Below are 20461 nucleotides of genomic sequence, written 5' to 3' on the forward strand. Positions count from 1 at the left end.
TAGCTCTTCAAATGGCCCCCCCCCCCCGGGTGATTTTTTTGTGAGAAATCACCAAAATTGGGGCTTGGCCATGGGTATGCGTGTGTATTGGAGACCTGCAGAGCACAGCACAGTACTTTTTATCCTAAACCCACCCATCTGCAGTTGTATCTGAGAACAGAACCCCCACATGAAACAAGGGCCACCTGTATATGCATACATCCGCATTACTACATATCAAGGCACTGTAAAACTGACCAGCAGAGCTGTACAAAGACCTGGTCAAAGGCAACCAATTCATGCTCCTGTTTTATGGTTGAGAAGCAGGCCGGCAGGTGGGAGATGTGATTACACAGGAAGAGGCCTCCTACCAAGTCAGACCCTTGGTCCGTCTAGCTCAGCATTGTCTACACTGACTGGCAGCGGCCTCTCCAAGGTTTCAGGCAGGAATCTTTCCCAGCCCTTCCTGGAGATTGAACCGGAGACCTTCTGCATGCAAATCAGGTGCTCTACCACTGACCTATGGCCCCATCTCCAAATACAAGGGGGATTAACACAAGGCCAGCCCTGGAAGAAGTCTACTTTTAAAAAAACAAAAAACACTTGCAGTTTTCCTTGTTGTTAAGCTATTTGGATTCAGAAAGCTATGCTGCTCTATAGCAAATCACCCAGAGTTCTGCTGCAATCTCCCACCTATTCGCCCGCCTCTGTCCTAGGTATTTGAGTGTATTGTGAACAAAATATTTTTCTAACTTCCAGGATCAAGACCTCATGAAAACCCTGAGTTGTTTAACCATGATAATCACGCCTGTGTTTGCTGAGGTGAGTCATGATACCTGTTTTGTCCAGAGCGTGTGCTGCAAGGTGGTGAAATCCTGACGGCATGCTGTTGGTCTCCCTCACAGCTTAAGCAGCAAGACACCAACAATGCGAGCCGGAAGAAAGCAATTGAAGAACTTGAAAAAAGCATCAATATGGCCGAAGCTACTTGTCCGGGGATCACAGATAAGATGGTGAAGAAACTTATGGAAAAATTTCAAAAGTAAGCTTGTGGGTTCCATTGCTTCACTTGTGGTTTCCCTTAGGGTGCGTCCACACAGGCAGTTCCTTCACCTTCTGTTTACTGTGCAGGTCTGGAGGAGAGAGTTGGAATAGCGTAGCCTTGAGGCAGTTGGGAGTCAGTGGTGGAGATCTGGTCTTGCAGTCGTGAGAACTAATTATCCCCTGTGCTAAGTGGGGTCATCCTTAGTTTGCATCCTTAGTTTGCATTCTTATGTAGGTGGCTACATAAGAACAGCCCTGCTGGATCAGGCCCATCTAGTCCAGCATCCTGTTTTGCACAGTGGCCCACCAGGTGCCGCTGGAAGCCACAGGCAGGAGTTGAAAGGGGCATGCTCTCTCTCCTGCTGTGACTCCCCTGCAACTGGTACATGTGAGCGCTGTCTGCTGTGAGATGTCCCCCTTAGGGGATGGGGCCATCGTTAGTGGTAAAACATCTGCTTGCATGCAGAAGGTTCAAGTCCTGCCATCTCCAGGTAGGGCTGGGAGAGACTCCTGCCTGAAACCTTGGAGAGCTGCTGCCAGTCAGGGTAGACAAGACTGAACTAGATGGACCAAGGGTCTGACTCAGCATAAGGCAGCTTCCTGTGTAAGTGGAGCTAGATGTTTGCATGACTGAACAGAGGTTGAGGAAGTCAGAGTGAGCACAGATGGTTGGGTGGTCAGACAAGTTCTAGAGCATTTTTATTTACAAGACTGTTCAGCTGAGACAGGATGGTTGGTGAATACTTTTTACCTTGTGTCTCTCCTTCCAGGTTTTCTGTCAATGACTCCTCCTAAGAAACTTTCTATCAGTGATTGCTGTTCCTCACGGACATAGTATAGCCCACCAAAACCTACTCTAAGCTTGGCAATGCTTTGCTCATAAGCTCCTTGTGCCTTTTGGGATCATTGCGACATATTTGATGATCGGGGATTTGAAAGGACTTAACTCCACTATTTTGTGATGGGTATACATGCTTTTTTGTATTTCCAGGACATTCTTTTTGTAAAGAGCAACTTTTAATATTGTAGTTTTCACCTGTTTAATCCAACCGAAAACACACACTTGCAGAACCAGCGGCGAGGTGCAGTTTTGCTTCTAGATCTAATCAGGGGCTACAATTGCCAATCCCACGTGTGGGATCGGGGGGTGTCCAGCGTTCAGTGGAGCACACCCCATCCCATTGAGGTTCATAGGAGATATACAGGCCGTGTACTCCAGTCGCATTGTGTTACTCTCCAAAGACAAGGACATACCGGTGGAGGTCTCTTTTCTTCTGTTTTTTCTTCCGTACGCATAAGTTTATAACTAGGCTTCAAAAAGTAGCTTTTCACAAGCCTCGACGTGAGAGCACCGTAGCCGGCTAGGAAGTTGCTGTAGCCCCTGCTTGAACACGATAGTCTTTATTTAGGCCCCTGTAAAGCATAACTAGCCTGCGACAATATCGACTATTTTGAAAACTGGTACAGTATTTTAGGCAGCTCTGTGATCACCTACCTTTTGAGAGCAATATGTCAAATAGCTTTGCAAGTTAACATGTAGCGACCTGGTATAGCTTAGTGTACAGTCTGTGTGTATCCCCTTTTTAGATCAGGATTTCAGTAGTCTTTCATCATGGTAGGAAATTTTTAAAGCAATACAGGTGGAGGGGGGAAGGGAGGGGGCATTTGGCAATAACGGTCACGCACAGGCATCTGGCATAATTGAAGCGTTTCTTCCTCTTTTTTTCTTTTCTTTTTTTTGAGTAAAATGGGAAATAAGTTTTTAAAAAAGAGTTCATTCTGTGTTTTGGGGCAGGGGACCTGGGCGATTACCGTGGCATGCGATAAATACCTCACAAGCAGGTATATTATACATGTGGGGCACCAGCGTTGTGTGTGGTGGCGTTCCTTTCTTGTAAGATATTTATACACTTGCGTTCTTTAAAGTACATTACATACAGTGCATCACCATGTTACGTTTAGTTCCCCACCCCCCAAAGTGTATTTTAAATATGTATTTACCAGTTAATATGCAAATAACTGAGTTATAGATATTCTTTCACAAAAAGATAGTACTGTGCAGTATGGAGTGATTTTCCCCCCCCATAAAAGGTAGATAAAATTATAAACTTGCTTTCAATTATATATTTATGGTACTGTTTAGATGGGGTAATACCTTTTTTCCTTCCTTATTTTTTAAACCCAGTATGTATATTATGCTGAAGTTTGAAGTGGGGTTGTATTTCAGTCCTTAGCTGTGGAACTGTTGGTGTAAATTTATTTTTGATAAAAAGGCTGGATATGTTTAATTTTATGGTTCAGATCTGCACATTTTTGTTTTGTTTTGCACAGATGTCATTTTAAAGGATTTGAAATATATCTGCCAAATATTGAAAAGAGTTAATGGAGTGCAAACAAATATTGATTTTTTTTTCCCATTCAGTTGCCATTGCATCCTTTTTTAAAAAAGAAAAAAAGACTAAAAGACTCTGGTGAGAGATGGTGGTTAGAAATGCCAAGGGCAATTATTTTCAATGGTGCCTACACTGTAAAAAAATAAATAAATTACTTTTAACGTCTTTGTTTTAATTTTGAAGAAATGTTTGTTTAAAAAAAACTTTCATCTGCTATATAACTGAAATACAATTAGAATTTATATCTGAGGAAAAAAAGTCTGGACATAGTTTTTGAAAACAATAATGTTATGGATTAAATAAAAAATATTTTTATAAATGTAAAAGCAGCAAAAATTGTAAATACAGTTGATTTGAAGCTTTACAAAATAACTGCATCACCGAAACAGAACTGTAGTGATTTTCGCTGTAGCTGTTAGTCCTGTAAATCCGTTCATAGATGAAGCTTCTTTCAATGTTTTTTGGGGGAGGGAGGGCAGACAAGGGGCAGCGGAAGGTTGAATGGTTGAAAAAATAAATAAATATTTAAGTTCTGTAATCTGTTTGTTGTCCCAATTTTGTGGTGATGTGTGTTCATCATAGGACCAAGTGGGAAGCGAGTGGGGTGGAAGGGAAATCGGGTTTTCTGTCTTGAGAGACCCTAGGCTGGACTAGAAATTGCTTCTCCCTGTCACCTAACCCATTGTACCCCTTTTTAGCAAAGTCCTGGGGTATCATTTCAAGTGTGTGGCTTTTATTTAGCAGGTGACTTAGTGCCCAGGGACCCATTAGAAGTGAATTATTCACAAGACTGCTATTCAGAAAACAGTGATGTCACATAGGAAACACTGGCCCTTGATATTTGGGGCCTTACTTGGAGCTCTTTTTTAAAATCACTGCTCCCACCCCTGCACACCTCTTGCCCTAGGTAAGTAAAGCTGTACACCTCTGATAGAAAGCACTCCCAAGCCAGCTTTTCATTGTGAGGAGGGGGAGATGGGGTGGGGGGAACCCATCCACATCTGGCAGCTTCCTGAAGTGCTGGAGAGGTGGTGTTACAGGGCAAAACCTGCAGTTTGTAGTGTTTCCAAGTATCTCTTCTCTCCTGGCTAGTGCCATGTTGCTTGAAAGGAAGCAACTTGTGGGTTGTTGTTGTTGTTTTTAAAATAGCTTGCCCAATTTGTGATGCAGATCCTGCGTGCCTTGAAAGTGCATTGCTTCTCTTCCGACTTCATGCCCTAAAAGCGAAGGGCAGCCCAAAGTTTCAGGCCCTGAGATTAGCAAATAGGTGGCTATATTGAACTTGGATCAGTCCTGACCCCAAATCCCTTGGTAAAGTTTCCTGCCACCGGCATTCTTCTCCGAGTGTCTTCTAGGCCCAGGGTTCCCAAGCTTTTTAACCAAGTGAACTCTTCTGTTGTAAACCTTCAGCTGAGGTATCCCATAGAGACTGTGTCTGTACAGGTGGATCCTATTATCTGCTTGGGTTCAGTTCCCACAGATTTCCACAGATAGTGAACTGTGGGTAATGGGGCAACAGGAATCATGGGGTTAGGTTCCTGAGGCAGCAAAAAAAGGGTGAGAAATGGAAATAAAATAAAGTGCCCTATCGTGCTTTGCAGGTCTGACTCTGCAGCTGTCCCACAATGCCTCCTAAAAGTTTAAAAAGCCACTATCTTTGCGTGATTTTTTTCATGGAAATTTAAAAAGCCACAAAAAAAGTGGCCAGAAATAACCTAAGAGGTCATTTCCGGCCACCCTGACAACGTGGATACGTGAAACTTAAACTGCCCACACCCCTGCCTATACCAAGATTGGGTGTCAATTGCCTGACCGGTGTTATGCAGAACTGCAGGTGTTGGGGCCATGTAGGGCGAGGTTTGCCTGTATGTGTCAATAAAGACTACTTATGAGCAACTTAGTGTGGCTGTGAGCCAGTGCCTATAAAAGTAATAGCCTGTCTTGCTAACTGTAACACTTAAATGTGTGGTTATTGTGTGTATAGTTAGGGAGATGGGCGACTTCAGTCACTGGCTCACATCCACGCTAAGTTGCTCATGAAGCAGTTTTAATGGGGCAAGTTTACTTGTCCGTTTTGATTTCAGTGAGAGTGAGTACACAGGGCTGATTTTCTGAAGTTTGTCAGGCTGAGGGGAGGGGTTTGCTGAGCCAATGGGGAGCAGAGGAGGAGGGACTCCTCCCTCTCCTTCTGCAGCAGATACATCGGGCGTCAGGCTGGCGGTCCTCCAATGGAGAACCAATTGCATGGAGAGGCAAGATTGCTCTGGGGATCCCCCTGTTCTAGGTAACTGCTAAAATGCCAGTGTCTTCATGACACATTTGTCATTCACAGCAATGTCTTGAGAAACAAGAACATACCAACATTCTAGTCGTTTCCCAATCATGGTGAGGAAGTAGGTAAGCTCCCTCTCTCTCTGAAGTCTGGTATAACGCCTGATAACTCCCTTGCACAGTACTGTTATTTGCTCCTGAATACTTTTTCTTTTATCAAATTCCAGTGTTTTAATAATAGCTACAAAAACCAGTAAATCCATTCTGAGGCCTAGAGAAAACCTCCTTTGCCCAATGGCTTTGACAAAAAAGAAAAATACGGGTGCGTTAAGTGAAATAGTTAGATGCTCCCAGGAAAGTCCTGTCCTCAATGCCGCCAGTAGCAATACACACTTCTTCATCCTCCTCTTCAAGCTGGAGACTCCCTGAAGACAGGCGGACCCTTGCCTGGGGTGTCTTGACTACTCTCCCGTAGAGGGAATAATAGTCTGGGAGGAGATCTGAATCCGAGTCGCTAGACTCCGTCCCGCTGCCCACATAGCGTTCAGGAGTCCGCTGGACCCTGGGAGCTTCTGGAAATCTTTGAGCCAGCATATATTGCAGAATGTCAGCTTTCCTGCTACTCAGAACAGGACATGGACCTAGAGGGCGGAACTCTGAGCCGTAGGGGAAGCGGATGGTTTTCATGTCCGATTGGCTCCAGGACCTCTTGGGAACTGGCTCTTGGCTGCTGTAGTCGAAGACACTGCTTCCATCATCTTCCTGTTCCATGCTAACACTGCTGAGATAGCTGGTCCTGGGCAGGGCCTCTGGCTCAAATCCCCGCATCCTTGGCGTAGCCGGGCCTCTTCTTGAAGGCTTTGTGGGTACTGCCACAGGGATGCTGAGCCCACGGGGGGTTTCCTCAGCAGGCCCCACTGAAGGGTGGCTTTGGAACAGGGGTGGCCTGTCCACGTAGAAGAACACTTGTGGAGAAGCCATGTCCAGTTGTGTGTTGGCAGGGGGCAGGTAGGGCACATCTGTGTATGTGAGCAGCCTGGGGGAAGAGAGGGGTTCCCGCATGTTACCCACAGAGGTGCTCATGCTGTTCCCGGCAGCCTTGTATGCAGGCCGGAAGGAGGTCAGCGGGATCCTCTGCCCGTAGGGGTCTGCTGGCTCCCAGTCATGCTCCAACTCTGCATAGACCAGCGGGAAGGTGGAGCTGCTTTGGGAATGATGCAGCAGCGTCGGGTCAGCTTCGGGCTTGGATCGCTCCAGTTCAGCAGCAAAGATCACTTCCACGGCAGAGTTCCGGCGCCTGCTGTCCAGCATGGGCTCCGAGACATGGACGCCGTTGGCGTTGTGGTAGCCCCCCATTGTGCCATAAACCAGCCGCAAGTCCTCCATCTGAGGGAGAAAAAACCAGAATTGCAGGTGAGGGGCATTGTGCTAGAGCTGAGCTGCACAATGGCAGCCCTCCCGCTGTTTTTGGACTACAACTCCCATAAGCCCCAGCCACCATGGCCAGGAGTCGGGGATTCTGGGAGTTGCAGGCCAACATCTGCGGGAGGCCTGAAGTGATGCAGCCCTGTGCTTCTCGTCAGCAAAGCCAAAAGTGGTAGTCCATGATTCTTCTCGCCTAAAGGCGCAACCCCAGAACCATCCCTAACCCAACCATTTTCCTCAGCATGAGTTGGGGGTGGCTGGCAATAAACCCGGAGGTCATTTCCAGCCATCATTTTGAGTTCAGCAGAGACTGAGCCATTGTGTGGCTTGTTTTAAACAAGAACACGCAAAACAAACAAACAAACAAACAAAAAACACCAAAAAACAACCCATGATCTCCGGCTGATTTTTCATTCTTGCGGGGGCATTACCCCTTTTTTGACATTTTACCAACCCCAGGAACCTCCCACCCCCCGGATTTCCATTGCCCCAATTATTCAGTGTATGCAGTTTTCATATCCATGGTAGTAGCAAAGAGTGGAACCCCCACGAATACTGAGGTTCTCCTGTACTTGCAACGGTGTAAAGGTAGCTCTGTACAACTCCCCACATCCCAAAATTACACACTTGTTTGGAAACATCAGTAAGAAGGTCTGGTGACGACCGGCATTGTCTTTCATGGTATCGAGAGGGATAATGCTTCCTGGAATTAAAAAAAAAAAAAAAGAATCATTGGTCAACATCTAATGGCCATTTCAGCAACTTTTAAAACACTTGGTTCCCTCAAACACTTTGGAAGCTGAGCCAGACCTTTGGACACAGTGCTAGTCCCAACGTAAAAGGATGCCAATTCTTTAGCACAGTCAACCAAAACCAAAAAGCACTCTTATAAAGTTTCATTGTTTTCAAAGGATAAAATAAACTGCACGTGAACTCTTCCATTCTGCTCTTGAACTCAGTTCCATTAAAGCACTTACATTTGGCTCTTTTGGCCATTAAATACGAGGAAGTCAGACAATTATCCTATTAAAATACAGAGCATTTACTACTAGTTTGGTTTTTGAAAAGACTATCTTTTGACAGGCTGCTTGGGACCCCAGAGCCTCTTGTGAGCAGTCACAGGTATTCCTGTTGGTGTGGGGTATTATCCCCAGATAGATAAGCAAGCAGGAGATATTTCGATTAATAGTAATGCCTCTGAAAAAGAGCATCTCACGCTCAAAATGCATCAAGCAATAGTGAATACATTACTTATTAACAATTTATCAGCACCTTTGGGATTTCCCCACCTTTCTTTGGCAATACCAGATGGTACCAAGTGGGCAAGAGTTAAGCCATGTTGCATGTGTACTTACAAGAATTTTAGAAGCTAAAGGCCTGGTTCACACAACCACTTGAATCTAGGTTTAATGTGGGTTACTGGTGGCGCAGTGGTAAAACTGCCGCCCTGTAACCAGAAGATTACAAGTTCGATCCTGACCAGGGGCTCAAGGTTGACTCAGCCTTCCATCCTTCCGAGGTCAGTAAAATGAGTACCCAGAATGTTGGGGGGCAATATGCTAAATCATTGTAAACCGCTTAGAGAGCTTCCAGCTATAGAGCGGTATATAAATGTATGTGCTATTGCTATTGCTACTGGCATTAGTGTGGTTGTGTGAACCCCTACCAAGGCGAGAATCTCCGATTCATCTTGGGCCATAAAAACCTGGGCCAAATGATAGTGTGAACCAGGACAAAAGCCAGCGAAGTCTCTTGGCTGGTGGGAGTTGTTGTGCTGGTCATAGACCATAATAAACTTTGAATCTCAGAGTTGCAAACTTAAGCATCACCACCAAGGCAGCTCTGCCTGCATAGTCATCAGTTTGATGTCAAAGCACAGTGGGATGTGGACAGAGCAAAGCTTCTCCTGATAATCTTTAACAGGTGGGCAGAATCCTGCAGGAGAAAACAGCCCTTTTACTCCATAAGGAACTGATTTTTTTCAGACACATGTAGAAAAATCCACTTCTTTAAAACTGAAAAAATCGATTCATACACTTCCCTAGAAGAGACAAGCCTCTTTATAAGTATTCATAAACTGGCTTGTCTCTTTGGCAGTGGGCACCAGCTGTAGCCCGCACATGAAATAATCAACTGTACACAAATCAACTGTACATTTATGTACATTGCAGTTATGGGCAATTAATTGGACTAATTCTAGCCTGCCCTGTTTACCATTTCCTCTTTGCTGAGCGAATCGCTCACTGCTATTTTTAGCTATGAGCTATGTGTGTTTTTCCCCCTCTGTGCAGGTGAAGCGTTTTAAGGGCTCAGTTTCCATTTTGCTTTACAGCATATTGGTGCTTGCAGTGGGATTACATCTGTAGCAACAGTTGCTTCGGAGCCGCACGTGGCAGGACTTGGGTCTTCAGTACTTCATTACATTAGTACTAGGAGCATAGCAAGTAATTAAGTTAGCCCTGGAGAAAACTAGGAGACTTGGTTAATTTAATTTCTTCTGGCAATTCAACTTGAGAGAGCCTCACACAGGGGAACATTAACTATGAGGCTTTTATTTGAAGTGGAGGGGAGCATAGGAAGCTGCCATATACTGAGTCAGACCATTGACCATTGGCTCAGTATTGTCTTCACAGACTGGCAGCGGCTTCTCCAAGGTTGCAGGCAGAAATCTCTCTCAGCCCTATCTTGGAGAAGCCAGGGAGGGAACTTGGAACCTTCTGCTCTTCCCAGAGTGGCGGCTTCATCCCCTGAGGGGAATATCTGTAAGTGCTCACACTTCTAGTCTCCCATTCAGATGCAACCAGGGCAGACCCTGCTTAGCTAAGAGGACAAGTCATGCTTGCTACCACAAGACCAGCTCTCTTCTCTGAGTAGGGGCTGCTATGGGATAGAAGAGGGGGATTTCTAGTGCACCAGCTGGCATTTAATTGTGAAAAGATCATACCTCTCAAAGGGAGAACTCTTCAACTTCCCTTTGGTCCCATATTCCAGCAACTGCCGCTGGGTTCTTCCACTGTCATTTTAAAAAGGACAGGAAACAGGTAAGACAGTTATTTATAATCATGCCAACACAGGGTGCTTTAGAATGGGCCAAAGGAGTGGTCTCTGCCCCGAGAGGCTTGCATTTGCAATAAGGGAGAGAAATGCAGGCCAGGGAAGATTATGCATTTATTTCGGTACAAGAGGCCCTCCCCTAGTCCCATTCTCACCCCCAACCCACCCCCCACCCCCGTTCTGTTTTGTTACCTGTATCGGAAGCTAGAACCCTTGCTACACAGAAAGGCTTTGGGTTTGGATTTTGGCTCCTCAGAGAGCCGGAAGAAAGCATGGTATTCCACACACGTCTTCCAGAAGGCTTTGCAGGTGTCACGGCTTGCCATGGTGAACTCCAAGGTGTCCTTGCACAAAGCCTGGGGGAGGATAATTGGAAAATTAACCCCACTAGAAACGACTTGGGGTTTTTTGGTTTTTCTGAGCGACGTTGGTCCTTGTGCCATCTCAAGGGAGGAACGCTCGTCGTAATTTTTGGCAACATCTACCACCTCCCACCCCCCGAGATGGACAATAGGTAATAGCATTCTTGCACTTATACCTTTCCGGCTGTTATCACCCCTTCTTTAGCCCCACCCCCAAACAACTGGGATAAAATTGCAGTCATTTTTGCACTGAGGAAAGGGTCAGAGTCTGGGTACCAATGGTTTCAGTGTTCTAATTTTTTTCATCTGTACACGGAATAGGTTTTGTCCTGGGGGGCAGTATTAAGGCAGTGTGTGCACATGTGCATTCAGAGTGGGGTCTTCCTGATTCAACCTGCGAGGGATCTAAAACTGAGCGGACATCCAAAAATGTGTGGCTGTGTGCACGTACACACCCCTTAGAGCAGGGCTGCACAACTCAAATGCCCTAGTGGACTGCAAGCATCCACAACTAGGCGTGCAGGGGCCGAGGTCAATTTTTAGCACATTACATTGAAATTAAAATTTTTTAGCACATTACATTGAAATTAAAAACATTATTAGTTACTTGTGGCTCTATTCCCTCTGTCAATGGACACATAGTTTTAACCAAGAAATAGTGGCCAGATAAAAGGTCCTATCCCTGCTCAGTCATTGGGGCCCCTGGGGTGCGAACCAGCCCAAAATAAATGACAACTCCTCTCCTCTCCCTAAATTCTTGTCGCTTTCAGGCTGCAATCCTAGGCATGCTTACATGGGAGTAAGACTCACTGGGCACACCATGGAACAGATCTATGAGAAAACATTCATAGGATGGCGCCATAAAGCAGTTCTCAGCTCCTATGTTGGCTGCAGGGTACCCCAGGGGCCAGTAAAAAGTCCCGCTGGGCCAAATCTGGCCACTGGGCCTTACGTTGTGCAGACCTGCCTTAGAGGGAACACTGAATGGTTGTACTCTGTGCCCTGGCGTCATCTTTGGAGGGCATTCCTGTCAATTTTCATCTCCATTCTTCTTGACAAAATAAAAGTTTCCAGTAGTTCTTGTGTGTTTTAAAAAAATGTTTTAAAGCTTGTAAAACACCATTGCAGATGTGGCCACTAGAAGCCTCTGGTCGGGGTTAGGGATGTGCACGGAACTGGCAGTGTTCTCTCTAACTTTTTTCATCTGTGTGTGGAATAAATTTTGTTCTGGGCAGCAGTATCAAGGCAGTGTGTGCACACCTGCATTCAGAGTGGGGCCTTCCTGATTCAACCTGTGCAGGATCTGAAATTAACTGAGTGGACATTTTAAAAAAACAAAACATGTGAATGCACGCACAAGCGCACGCCTCCCGGCCGCGGTTCCCCAACCGACGCTGTTTCCTAAAAGTCAGAAACTGAGCAATGGCGGGGGAAACACGGCGGCGGGTGTGCATGTGTGTGTGTGTAAGTTCATCCTCCCCCACCCTTAAAAGAAGACACACAGACACGCACACTGTCGAACCCGCTCAGAATTCGAACCTGTTCGGACTAGGGCCATAAAGAGGCCTCCAACAGGTTCATGCGCTTCCCTAGTCAGGAGAATAAACACATGAGAACACACCAAAAGCTGGGAGACTTGTAAGGCTATAGCCTATTCCCCCAACTGGCTCATCATATACCAATAGGTTGACCGTTGTGGTCTCCGTGCAGTCACGTACAGGGGGGAAATATTAGGGTCCTGCTGATCACACACCCGTCCCCTGCTGGAGGCCCTCTTGGTCCCTGTGGAACAAGTCCTTGTTTCCTTCAAAGACTTGCTAAGCTACACCCTCCCAAGCAAAGGCAGCGTGAGATGGCCAACATGGGGCCCGTTTGCCTCCCTGACTGGATCCCTAGGAACATGGAGCCTTTTAGGCACAACTGTACAGAAAGAAGCAATGCAGCACTCACCGAGACGTTGGCGTGGAGTTTGATAAGGAAATGCTTCCGCTTGAAACTCAGTTTGCGGATTTTGGCCCAGTTGAACGTGTTAATCTTTGTATTTCCCTGCGCACAAACACACAAAAATCTGTCAGGCTAGGAAGCCAGGTGCTAACTGAGCAAAGAGACAGCTTTTAAAGCGGCAATTCTGTTTAGTAGGAGGAGAGCAACTGACCCTATCCGCCCCCAGCACAGCATCCCTCCAGTGGCTGTTGCTGGTGTCTGTCTTATGTTTCATTTTAGATTGTGAGCCCTTTGGGGGCAGGGGACCATCTTATTTATGTATTATTTATTTTTCCATGTAAATCGCTTTGGCTGAAGAGCAATATATACATATTTGTCATAGTAGTAGCAGTGGTAGCGGGTGGTTGCATTTTGTCCACTGCTGGAGTGTTGGGAGGAAACAGCCCACCCTCCAGAGCTTGAGAGCGACGAATAAAAACATTCACAACAAAATCTGCACTGACGATGCTTAATTGGACAGCGCTAGACGTCTGACTCGGTATAAGGCTGCTTCCTATGTTCCTATGAGCTCCAACCATTTTCTTGACCTGGGGAAGTCATCTATCTTTTTGTCAAATGTGCACACCGCCCCAAACTTTCATCTCTGGGCGGTTAACAATAACATAAAACAAGTTAACACATTCACAAAGATCTTAACACAATTTAGACAATCTAAAAGTCAACACAGGTTGAAACTTAAAAATTTCAAAAGCTTGGGTGAAGAGGTGGGTTTGCAAGCAGTAGCGTAAGGAGGCTGGCGGAGGCCCCCCTGGCCCCACCCCCACAGCTGACATCAGACACAGGGGGCTGGCTAGCCACGCCTCTGCATCTGACATCAGACACAAGGGACGTGGTCTCCCTCCCAAATGGGGCCGCGCGGCCCCGTTTGGAAGGGAGATCAGCCCACGGTGCGTTGGGCAGTGTGGGCCGGAGCAACTCTCCCTGCCACACCGCCACTGCAGTGCGGGCCGATCTCTCTCCTAAACGGGGCCGCGGGGCGCGTTTGGGAGGGAGATCAATTGGCCCCGCTTTAAGGCAGGGCGAGTCACTCCGGCTGTGCTGCCAAAACAATGCCCCAGTGTCTGACATCAGATGTGGGGTGGTGGGGGTGGTGTCTGGGGCCACATTCTCGGCCCCTGATTGGTGGCGGCCCAGGTTCTTTTAACCCATTTGCCCAAGGGTGGCTCCGCCCCTGTTTTCAAGTGCTTTTTGAAGATTGCCAGAGATGGAGGTGGATCATATTTCAGTAGGGAGCACATTCCACAGGCAGCAACGGAGAAGGCCTGTCCCCGTGTGGCCGCCGGCCAAGATGGCGGCAACTGGAGACGGACCTCTCCAGACGACCTCAATGGATGGTGGGGCTCATAATGAAGAAGACGTTCTCTTAAATACCCAGGCCCTCAGCCGTTTAGGGCTTTATAGGTTATAACCAGCACTTTGTATTTTGCCCGGAAACCTATTGGCAGCTAGTGTAGCTCTTTCAGCAAAGGAGTGATGTGGTCTCTCTGAGATGAGCCAGAGACCAACCTGGCCACCAACTGGAGTTTCCGGACTACATACAAAGGCAGCCCCACATAGAGTACATCACAGAAGTCAAGTCTGGAGGTTACCAGCAGATGTACCACTGTTTCGACAGAGCTTTTTGAAAAAAGACAACCACCCTGATCTCTGCTAAGGTTGACTTTTGAGCAAAGCAGCCTATTTTAGTTTCTTCCCTAGTTGGAAGCAAAGCTGTCTTGGCCTTGTAGCGCCCACATTACACAGCAAACACCAACCACAGTATGTGTTTGCTCCGCAAATATGCCTTGGAGCTGCAGTACCATGTAATTGCCCCGAAATTAGGTGGCTATTTCTGGCAGAAGATTACATGGTCAAGAGATGTCGCACTACCATCTCACGCCACGTTCTGACATTGCAGCCGTTTGGTTTACCAGGAGAAGACAAGGCGTGACTTTAGTGGAGACACCCACATCAAAGGGAGGTTGAGTCTCCTCCTTCAGACCGCGCCAGCAGCAAGGCTGAGCCGAAAACACAAGGACCCTAAAGCACCACTGAGCCCTACACACCCTCCAACCTTTCAAAAAGAAAAACAGAGAACCCTTGTCACGGCCTTATTTCAGAGCAGACCTCGCTGCCCAAGGCTAAATCCTCCCTCCACAGATCTTGCTCACACGCCCTGGCTGTGAGCTTCGTTCATAGGAACAGAGAGAGCTGCCTCCTACTGAGTCAGACCATTGGTCCATCTAGCTCAGTACTGTCTACCCAGACTGGCAGCGGCTTCTCCAAGGTTGCAGGCAGGAATCTCTCTCAGAACTGATCTTGGAGATGCTGCCAGGGAGGGAACTTGGGACCTTCTGCATGAAGATGCTCTTCCCACAGCAGCCCCATCCTCTAAGGGGAATGTCTTACACTGCTCATACATGTAGCTTCCCATTCATCTGCAACCAGGACAGACCCTGCTTAGAAAAGGGGACAATTCATGCTTGCTATCACAAGACCAGCCACCTAATGGCACAGCGGGGAAGTAACTTGCCTAAGGAGAAAGAGGTTGCTGGTTCGAATCCCCACTACTATGTTTCCTATATCAGGCAGCAGAGATATAGGAAGATGCTGAAATGCATCATCTCATACTGTGTGGGAGATGGCAACGGTAAACCCCTCCTGTATTCTACCAAAGACAACCGCAGGGCTCTGTGGTCGCCAGAAGTCGACACCGACTCGATGGCACAACTTGACCACAAGCTCTCCTATCATTAAAAAAAAAAAAAGTAGTGTGATGCAAGTGCCCATGTGCTGTTAGGAACAATAGGAAGCTGCCATATACCGAGTCAGACCTTGGGTCTATCTAGCTCAGCATTGTCTTCCCAGACTGGCAGCAGCTTCTCCAAGGTTGCAGGCAGGAATCTCTCTCAGCCCTATCTTGGAGATGCTGCCAGGGAGGGAACTTGAAACCTTCTGCTCTTCCCAGAGCGGCTCCTTCCCCTAAGGGGAATATCTTGCAGTGCTTACACGTGTGGTCTCCCATTCAAATGCAAACCAGAGTGGACCCTGCTTAGCAAAGGGGACAATCCATGCTTGCTACCGCAAGACCAGCTCTCCTAGATTATTTCCATGCACGTGTACCCAGGACAAGATGCATCCCCTCCATAATCTTACTTACTCGTAATACAAGCACTCCCATGTGAGTGACAGCTAAATTGATCTGGGTCCCTTCCCCATCACTCGCTGGGTGGGGCCGGATCCCGTACATTTCCAGTTTCCGAGCTATGTCCAACAGGTGCACATCCGAGTCAGCTGGAGTTTTCCCTCTGCAGGTGGCAGGCAGTGGGGGGAAGGAATCATATTTTAAGAGCAACCTGACTCATTTGGGCTCAAAGTATGATTATTTTTTAATATCAGAGACCCATCAATTTTACACTTCAATTTTTTCCTTCTGTAATTTCAGCCATGGTTTGGCCTGCATTTCTGAAAATGACAAAACAAACAAACAAACATACAAACCAAAAAAACCAACCCCAAATTGTGCATCAAAACTAGCATGTTGGTAGACCCCCCAAATTTTGAGAGTCCACTTCCCTTTTAGCTAAGGAAGAGCTTAACAAATCCGAGAAAAATCCGATGTGCTATTTCTATCCCTTCTATATTTCCGGGCATGATTTTGTCTGCCACAGTTCTGAAAACTACAAAAATACCCCAAATTTATGCACCAAGGCCAACATGTGAGGCTCCCCCAACTTCAAAATTGTATTTGCTTTGTAGCAAATGTTTGGTGTGGACGAGCAGCTTAACAAATCCAAAGAAAATCTCCTGCTGATTCCTACGCCTTTTATCATTTCAGCCATGTTTGTGTCTGCCAGATTTCTGAAGATCACAAAAACACCATAACATTGTGCACCACAACCTGCATGTTGCAGGGCTCACAAAAGACTGAAAGCGCACTTCACATGAAGGTGTGACTGTAGTGGTTAGAGTGTGGGACTAGGACCAGGGAGACCAGAGTTCAAATCCCCACTCAGCCAAGAAACTCCCTGGGTGACTCTGGGCCAGTCACGCATCTCTCAGCCTAACCTACCTCACAGGGTTGTTGTGAGGATAAACATAACCATGTACACCGCTCTGAGATCCTTGGAAGAAGAGAGGGATATAAATGTAATAACTAACTAAGACAAAAGACAAGCAAGGTCTCCTGGCTATCTCGGTCCTTTCACTCTGACATTGTCTGCCACATTTCTAAAAACTGCAAAAATATCCCGCCCTCTGAATCTGTCTAAGCCCCTTTTAAAGCCATCCAAGCTAGAGGCCATCGCCACATCCCATGCAAAGAATTCCATAGATTAATCTATTCTATACACTGTGTGGAAAAGTGCCAGTCCTAAATTTCCAGACCTTCAGTTTCATGGGATGACCCTGGGTTCTAGCATTGTGGGAGAGGGGAAAATCCCTCTCTCTCTATCCACTCTCTTTACTCCATGCCGAATTCCAGAAGGGAAAGGCGGAGGGGCAACTCGTTTAATTTTTGAAGGGTGGGTTATCAGGTTTGGCTGGGGAGAATTTAGTAAAATGAGTGGGGAACTTTTCAAATACTTGTGGAGGGTGGTGGTGAGGGTACACTCTGTGCCAAAGCAGCAAGGGATAAAAACAACAGACTTACGCGTGTTTCTTGTGGTAGTGCATAATTTTGTTCTCCAAATATTCTTGGTTTGGTAGATATTTGTGCGTTTCCAGGTGCTTTCGATCCATTTCTTCATGAAAATCCCCCAGTGCTGCTGCATTTAAAAAATAATGATTTTAGATAGATAGATAGATAGATAGATAGATAGATAGATAGATAGATAGACACAGACACAGACACACACACAGACACACACACACACACACACACACACTCGTTTGGCCTGACACCATCAATGGGACAGACTTCGGTAATCAATGGGGGCGGATAGGCACTTGCGATAATGGTCAGGCTAATACTACTAACAGCAGCTTGTGTTCTGTAGATGGGGGGCCCTGCTGGGGGTCGAGGGGGGCATTCTATCTACCTAGCCAGGATGGGATCCAGTAATTCAGGGATTCCCAATCTTGAGTCCCCAGACGTTGGACTACAACTCCCATCTCCCCAGCCATTATTATGGAGATTATGGGAGCTGTACCACCTAATGGTGCAGCGGGGAAATAACTTGATCATCAAGCCAGAGGTTGCCAGTTCAAATCCCCGCTGGTATGCTTCCCAGACTATGGGAAACATAGTCTGTGTTTCCCATAGACTATGGGATGAAATCTGCTATCTGTGATCTGAGATCTGAAATCTGCTATCTGTTTTCATCGTCTGAAAAGAGACTATGGGAAACATCTATATTGGGCAGCAGTGATCTAGGAAGGTGCTGAAAGGCATCATCTCAAACTGCACGGGAGATGGCCATGGTCAACCCCTCCTGTATTCTACCCAAGACAACCACAGGGCTCTGTGGTCACCAGGAGTCGACACCGACCCGACGGCACACTTTACCTTTACCCCAATAACATCTGGGGACCAAAGGTTGGCAACCCCTGAGCAAACGGGAGTAATTCAAATGAATTAGAAACTATAGAACCCCTCAAATCTGAATGGCTGTTCAGACACATGCAACATAGTGGGGGTTCTCCTGGAAATCAGACAGGAAGAGAGATGAAAACAGAGGACATGTACATTAGACTGAGCAATTTCAGCACTACAAATATGAGTTTACTCGAGGCAAAATGTGGATATGGATGCCAATTTTACTTATTTATTTTTTTTAAAGAAAAATTCTATACCACTTGTTCACCATCCAGAAATTCCACAGGGGTTTGCCCATGAAGACAAGCAACTAACAAAATCTTTCTGAAATAGTTTTAAAGTGGTTTCAAAAAGACAGCAGGGATGAGACTGTCTGACTTTCTCTCTCTCCAGATTGTTGGGGCTGTTCCAGAGAAGTCCCTGCTCCAGGCTGAGGTTGATTTAGACTCCACAAAGCTCCAGAACAGAATCTTGTGAAAAGCACTCACATGCCAAAACCAAGATGACATTGCAATGAAAAGGGATCCAGAACAGAACCAGAACCTTGGCTTCAGAACAGAACCTTATGAAAAGCCCATGCGTGCCAAAGCCAAGGTGACATTCGTGTAACTAATAACTGCAGTGAAAAGGCAAGAAGCCGAGGAAAGCTGTAATGCAGGGATTCACAACCTTGGGTCCCCAGAGGATGTTGGACTACAACTCCCATCAGCCCCTGCCACAATGGCCTTTGGCAGGGGATGATGGGAGTTCTAGTCCTACATTCTTTGGCGACCCAGGGTTGTGAACTGCTGTTGCAATGTCAATGTCTGCCCAACTTTTATAGGTAAGGAATCCTGTGTCTTCTTTTGAACCTGTCCAGACTTGTGCAGAATGCTAATCAATACTCCAGGCCACGGCATACGCACACTGCAAAAGGTGAGATACCATCAGTGCCGAACTGTTATCGCTGCATGGAAGCCGCCCACCTGCCAGATCCTTCTTGATTTGGAGCGTGAAAAGGTATCTTTAAAAAGAGACAGATAGATATCATTTCAAAGACATTAATGATATAAATTCCTCCCAAAAGGTTTCCCTACCCAACATGAGTTGCAGATGTTGGAGTCTTAATACACCCCTTCATTGGCTTCTCCCATGGGGTGTTTTATATATATATTTATTTATATCTATGTAAACCACTTTGGGAACTTTTGTTGAAAAGCAATATATAAATGTGTGTCATATTCATCATATTCGTATGCTGTGCTGTGAATGTTCATTTTCTAGAAAAAATGCAAATGTGATCAGAAAGCTTTTTAGTGCCTTAAATTCACCAGAGTCGGATTTAGCATCAGATTTTAGTGTATATTACATATATAACAAAAAACTATGTATGGCATCCCTTTGGGCAGTACCAACTCCTCACCCTCCTGGCTGTGTAGATATCAAGCACACAGTTTTCAAAATATATATTTCTAATTTATTCATTATTTGAAAGTATTGAATTATTTAAACATTTAATAAAAGCTACGTTCCAAGACCTCCAGGTCCATGTGGGGCTGGGGGTGGTTCTGATTTCTGAAAGAATCAACTCCAAAGAATCCTACCTTGTCAGCTCTTCTTTCAGATGACCCGGATCCACTGGGAAAAATTTCACCATAAATTTGAAAAGAATCTCCTTAGGATCTTAAAACACAACATCTTCATAAGTTTGGTTTCAAAGGTCTGTTGGGAACATTTACATTACATTTGCACATCCTAAGGAATCAGTTTCTCAGAGCAACCTGACCAAGCGGGAACAAACCCATTTCTACACCTCGCACCAATGGTTCTAGAAGGCTATCCTACTGACGAGTCGTCTCTGTATTTATTACTCGTGTATAACCTATGCACTAGGGATGTGCACAAATGAAAATTTTCGATTCGGATAGAATTCCAAAAGTTCATTTCTAATTTGAATCGAATTCAGACCTTCATTTCTAATCTGAATCGATTCGAGCCTGTTTGGGCACCTTTTTAACCAATCAGGGGGTCTGAATGGTTTTTGAAAGGTGACCAACAGCGCTCTAATCGTATTTGAATTGAATTTCAAAAATTCAATCCGAATTGAAATCTAATTGCCCTTTTAAGGGGTGATTCCATTCGAGTTTGAATCACCCAGATTTGAGTTGAATGGATTCGAATCCGAATCGATTTGCGCATCCCGACTATGCACGCTTTCAAATGGATTCGAATCCGAATCGATTTGCACATCCCGACTATGCACGCTTTCAAATGGATTCGAATCCGAATCGATTTGCACATCCCAACTATGCACGCTTTCAAATGGATTCGAATCCGAATCGATTTGCACATCCCGACTATGCACGCTTTCAAATGGATTCGAATCCGAATCGATTTGCACATCCCGACTATGCACGCTTTCCTTAAGGCTTCCA

At 46.0% G+C, this 20461-nt stretch overlaps 2 protein-coding genes across 6 annotated transcripts in view; one reads left to right on the forward strand and one right to left on the reverse strand.

Moving 5' to 3' along the window:
* The window catches only part of STK26 (serine/threonine kinase 26), a 43984-nt gene extending 40403 nt beyond the window's left edge, over nucleotides 1-3581 (forward strand). Inside the window, exons 10-12 of the mRNA XM_053273953.1 lie at nucleotides 739-801; nucleotides 885-1021; nucleotides 1794-3581. Coding sequence (XP_053129928.1) covers nucleotides 739-801; nucleotides 885-1021; nucleotides 1794-1818 — 225 coding nt within the window. The 3' untranslated portion in view covers nucleotides 1819-3581. The remainder of the gene's footprint in view (nucleotides 1-738; nucleotides 802-884; nucleotides 1022-1793) is intronic.
* A 153-nt stretch (nucleotides 3582-3734) lies between these two features.
* Nucleotides 3735-20461, reverse strand: part of FRMD7 (FERM domain containing 7) — a 31418-nt gene continuing 14691 nt past the window's right edge. For 2 of the 5 annotated variants that reach the window (XM_053273952.1, XM_053273948.1), the window contains 9 exons: nucleotides 19631-19709; nucleotides 18953-19050; nucleotides 17163-17277; nucleotides 15672-15819; nucleotides 12479-12574; nucleotides 10359-10522; nucleotides 10057-10125; nucleotides 7740-7815; nucleotides 3735-7073 (listed from right to left, as the gene is read on the reverse strand). In XM_053273952.1, the coding sequence (XP_053129927.1) occupies nucleotides 6015-7073; nucleotides 7740-7815; nucleotides 10057-10125; nucleotides 10359-10522; nucleotides 12479-12574; nucleotides 15672-15819; nucleotides 17163-17277; nucleotides 18953-19050; nucleotides 19631-19683 (1878 nt within the window). In that variant the 5' untranslated portion in view covers nucleotides 19684-19709 and the 3' untranslated portion in view covers nucleotides 3735-6014. Of the gene's footprint in view, nucleotides 7074-7739; nucleotides 7816-10056; nucleotides 10126-10358; nucleotides 10523-12478; nucleotides 12575-15671; nucleotides 15820-17162; nucleotides 17278-18952; nucleotides 19051-19630; nucleotides 19749-20461 lie in introns of all 5 variants that reach the window. The other 3 variants (XM_053273951.1, XM_053273950.1, XM_053273949.1) reach the window with 3 other exon arrangements.

Source organism: Hemicordylus capensis, chromosome 11, assembly GCF_027244095.1.
Source record: "Hemicordylus capensis ecotype Gifberg chromosome 11, rHemCap1.1.pri, whole genome shotgun sequence".
Lineage (NCBI taxonomy): Eukaryota > Metazoa > Chordata > Lepidosauria > Squamata > Cordylidae > Hemicordylus > Hemicordylus capensis.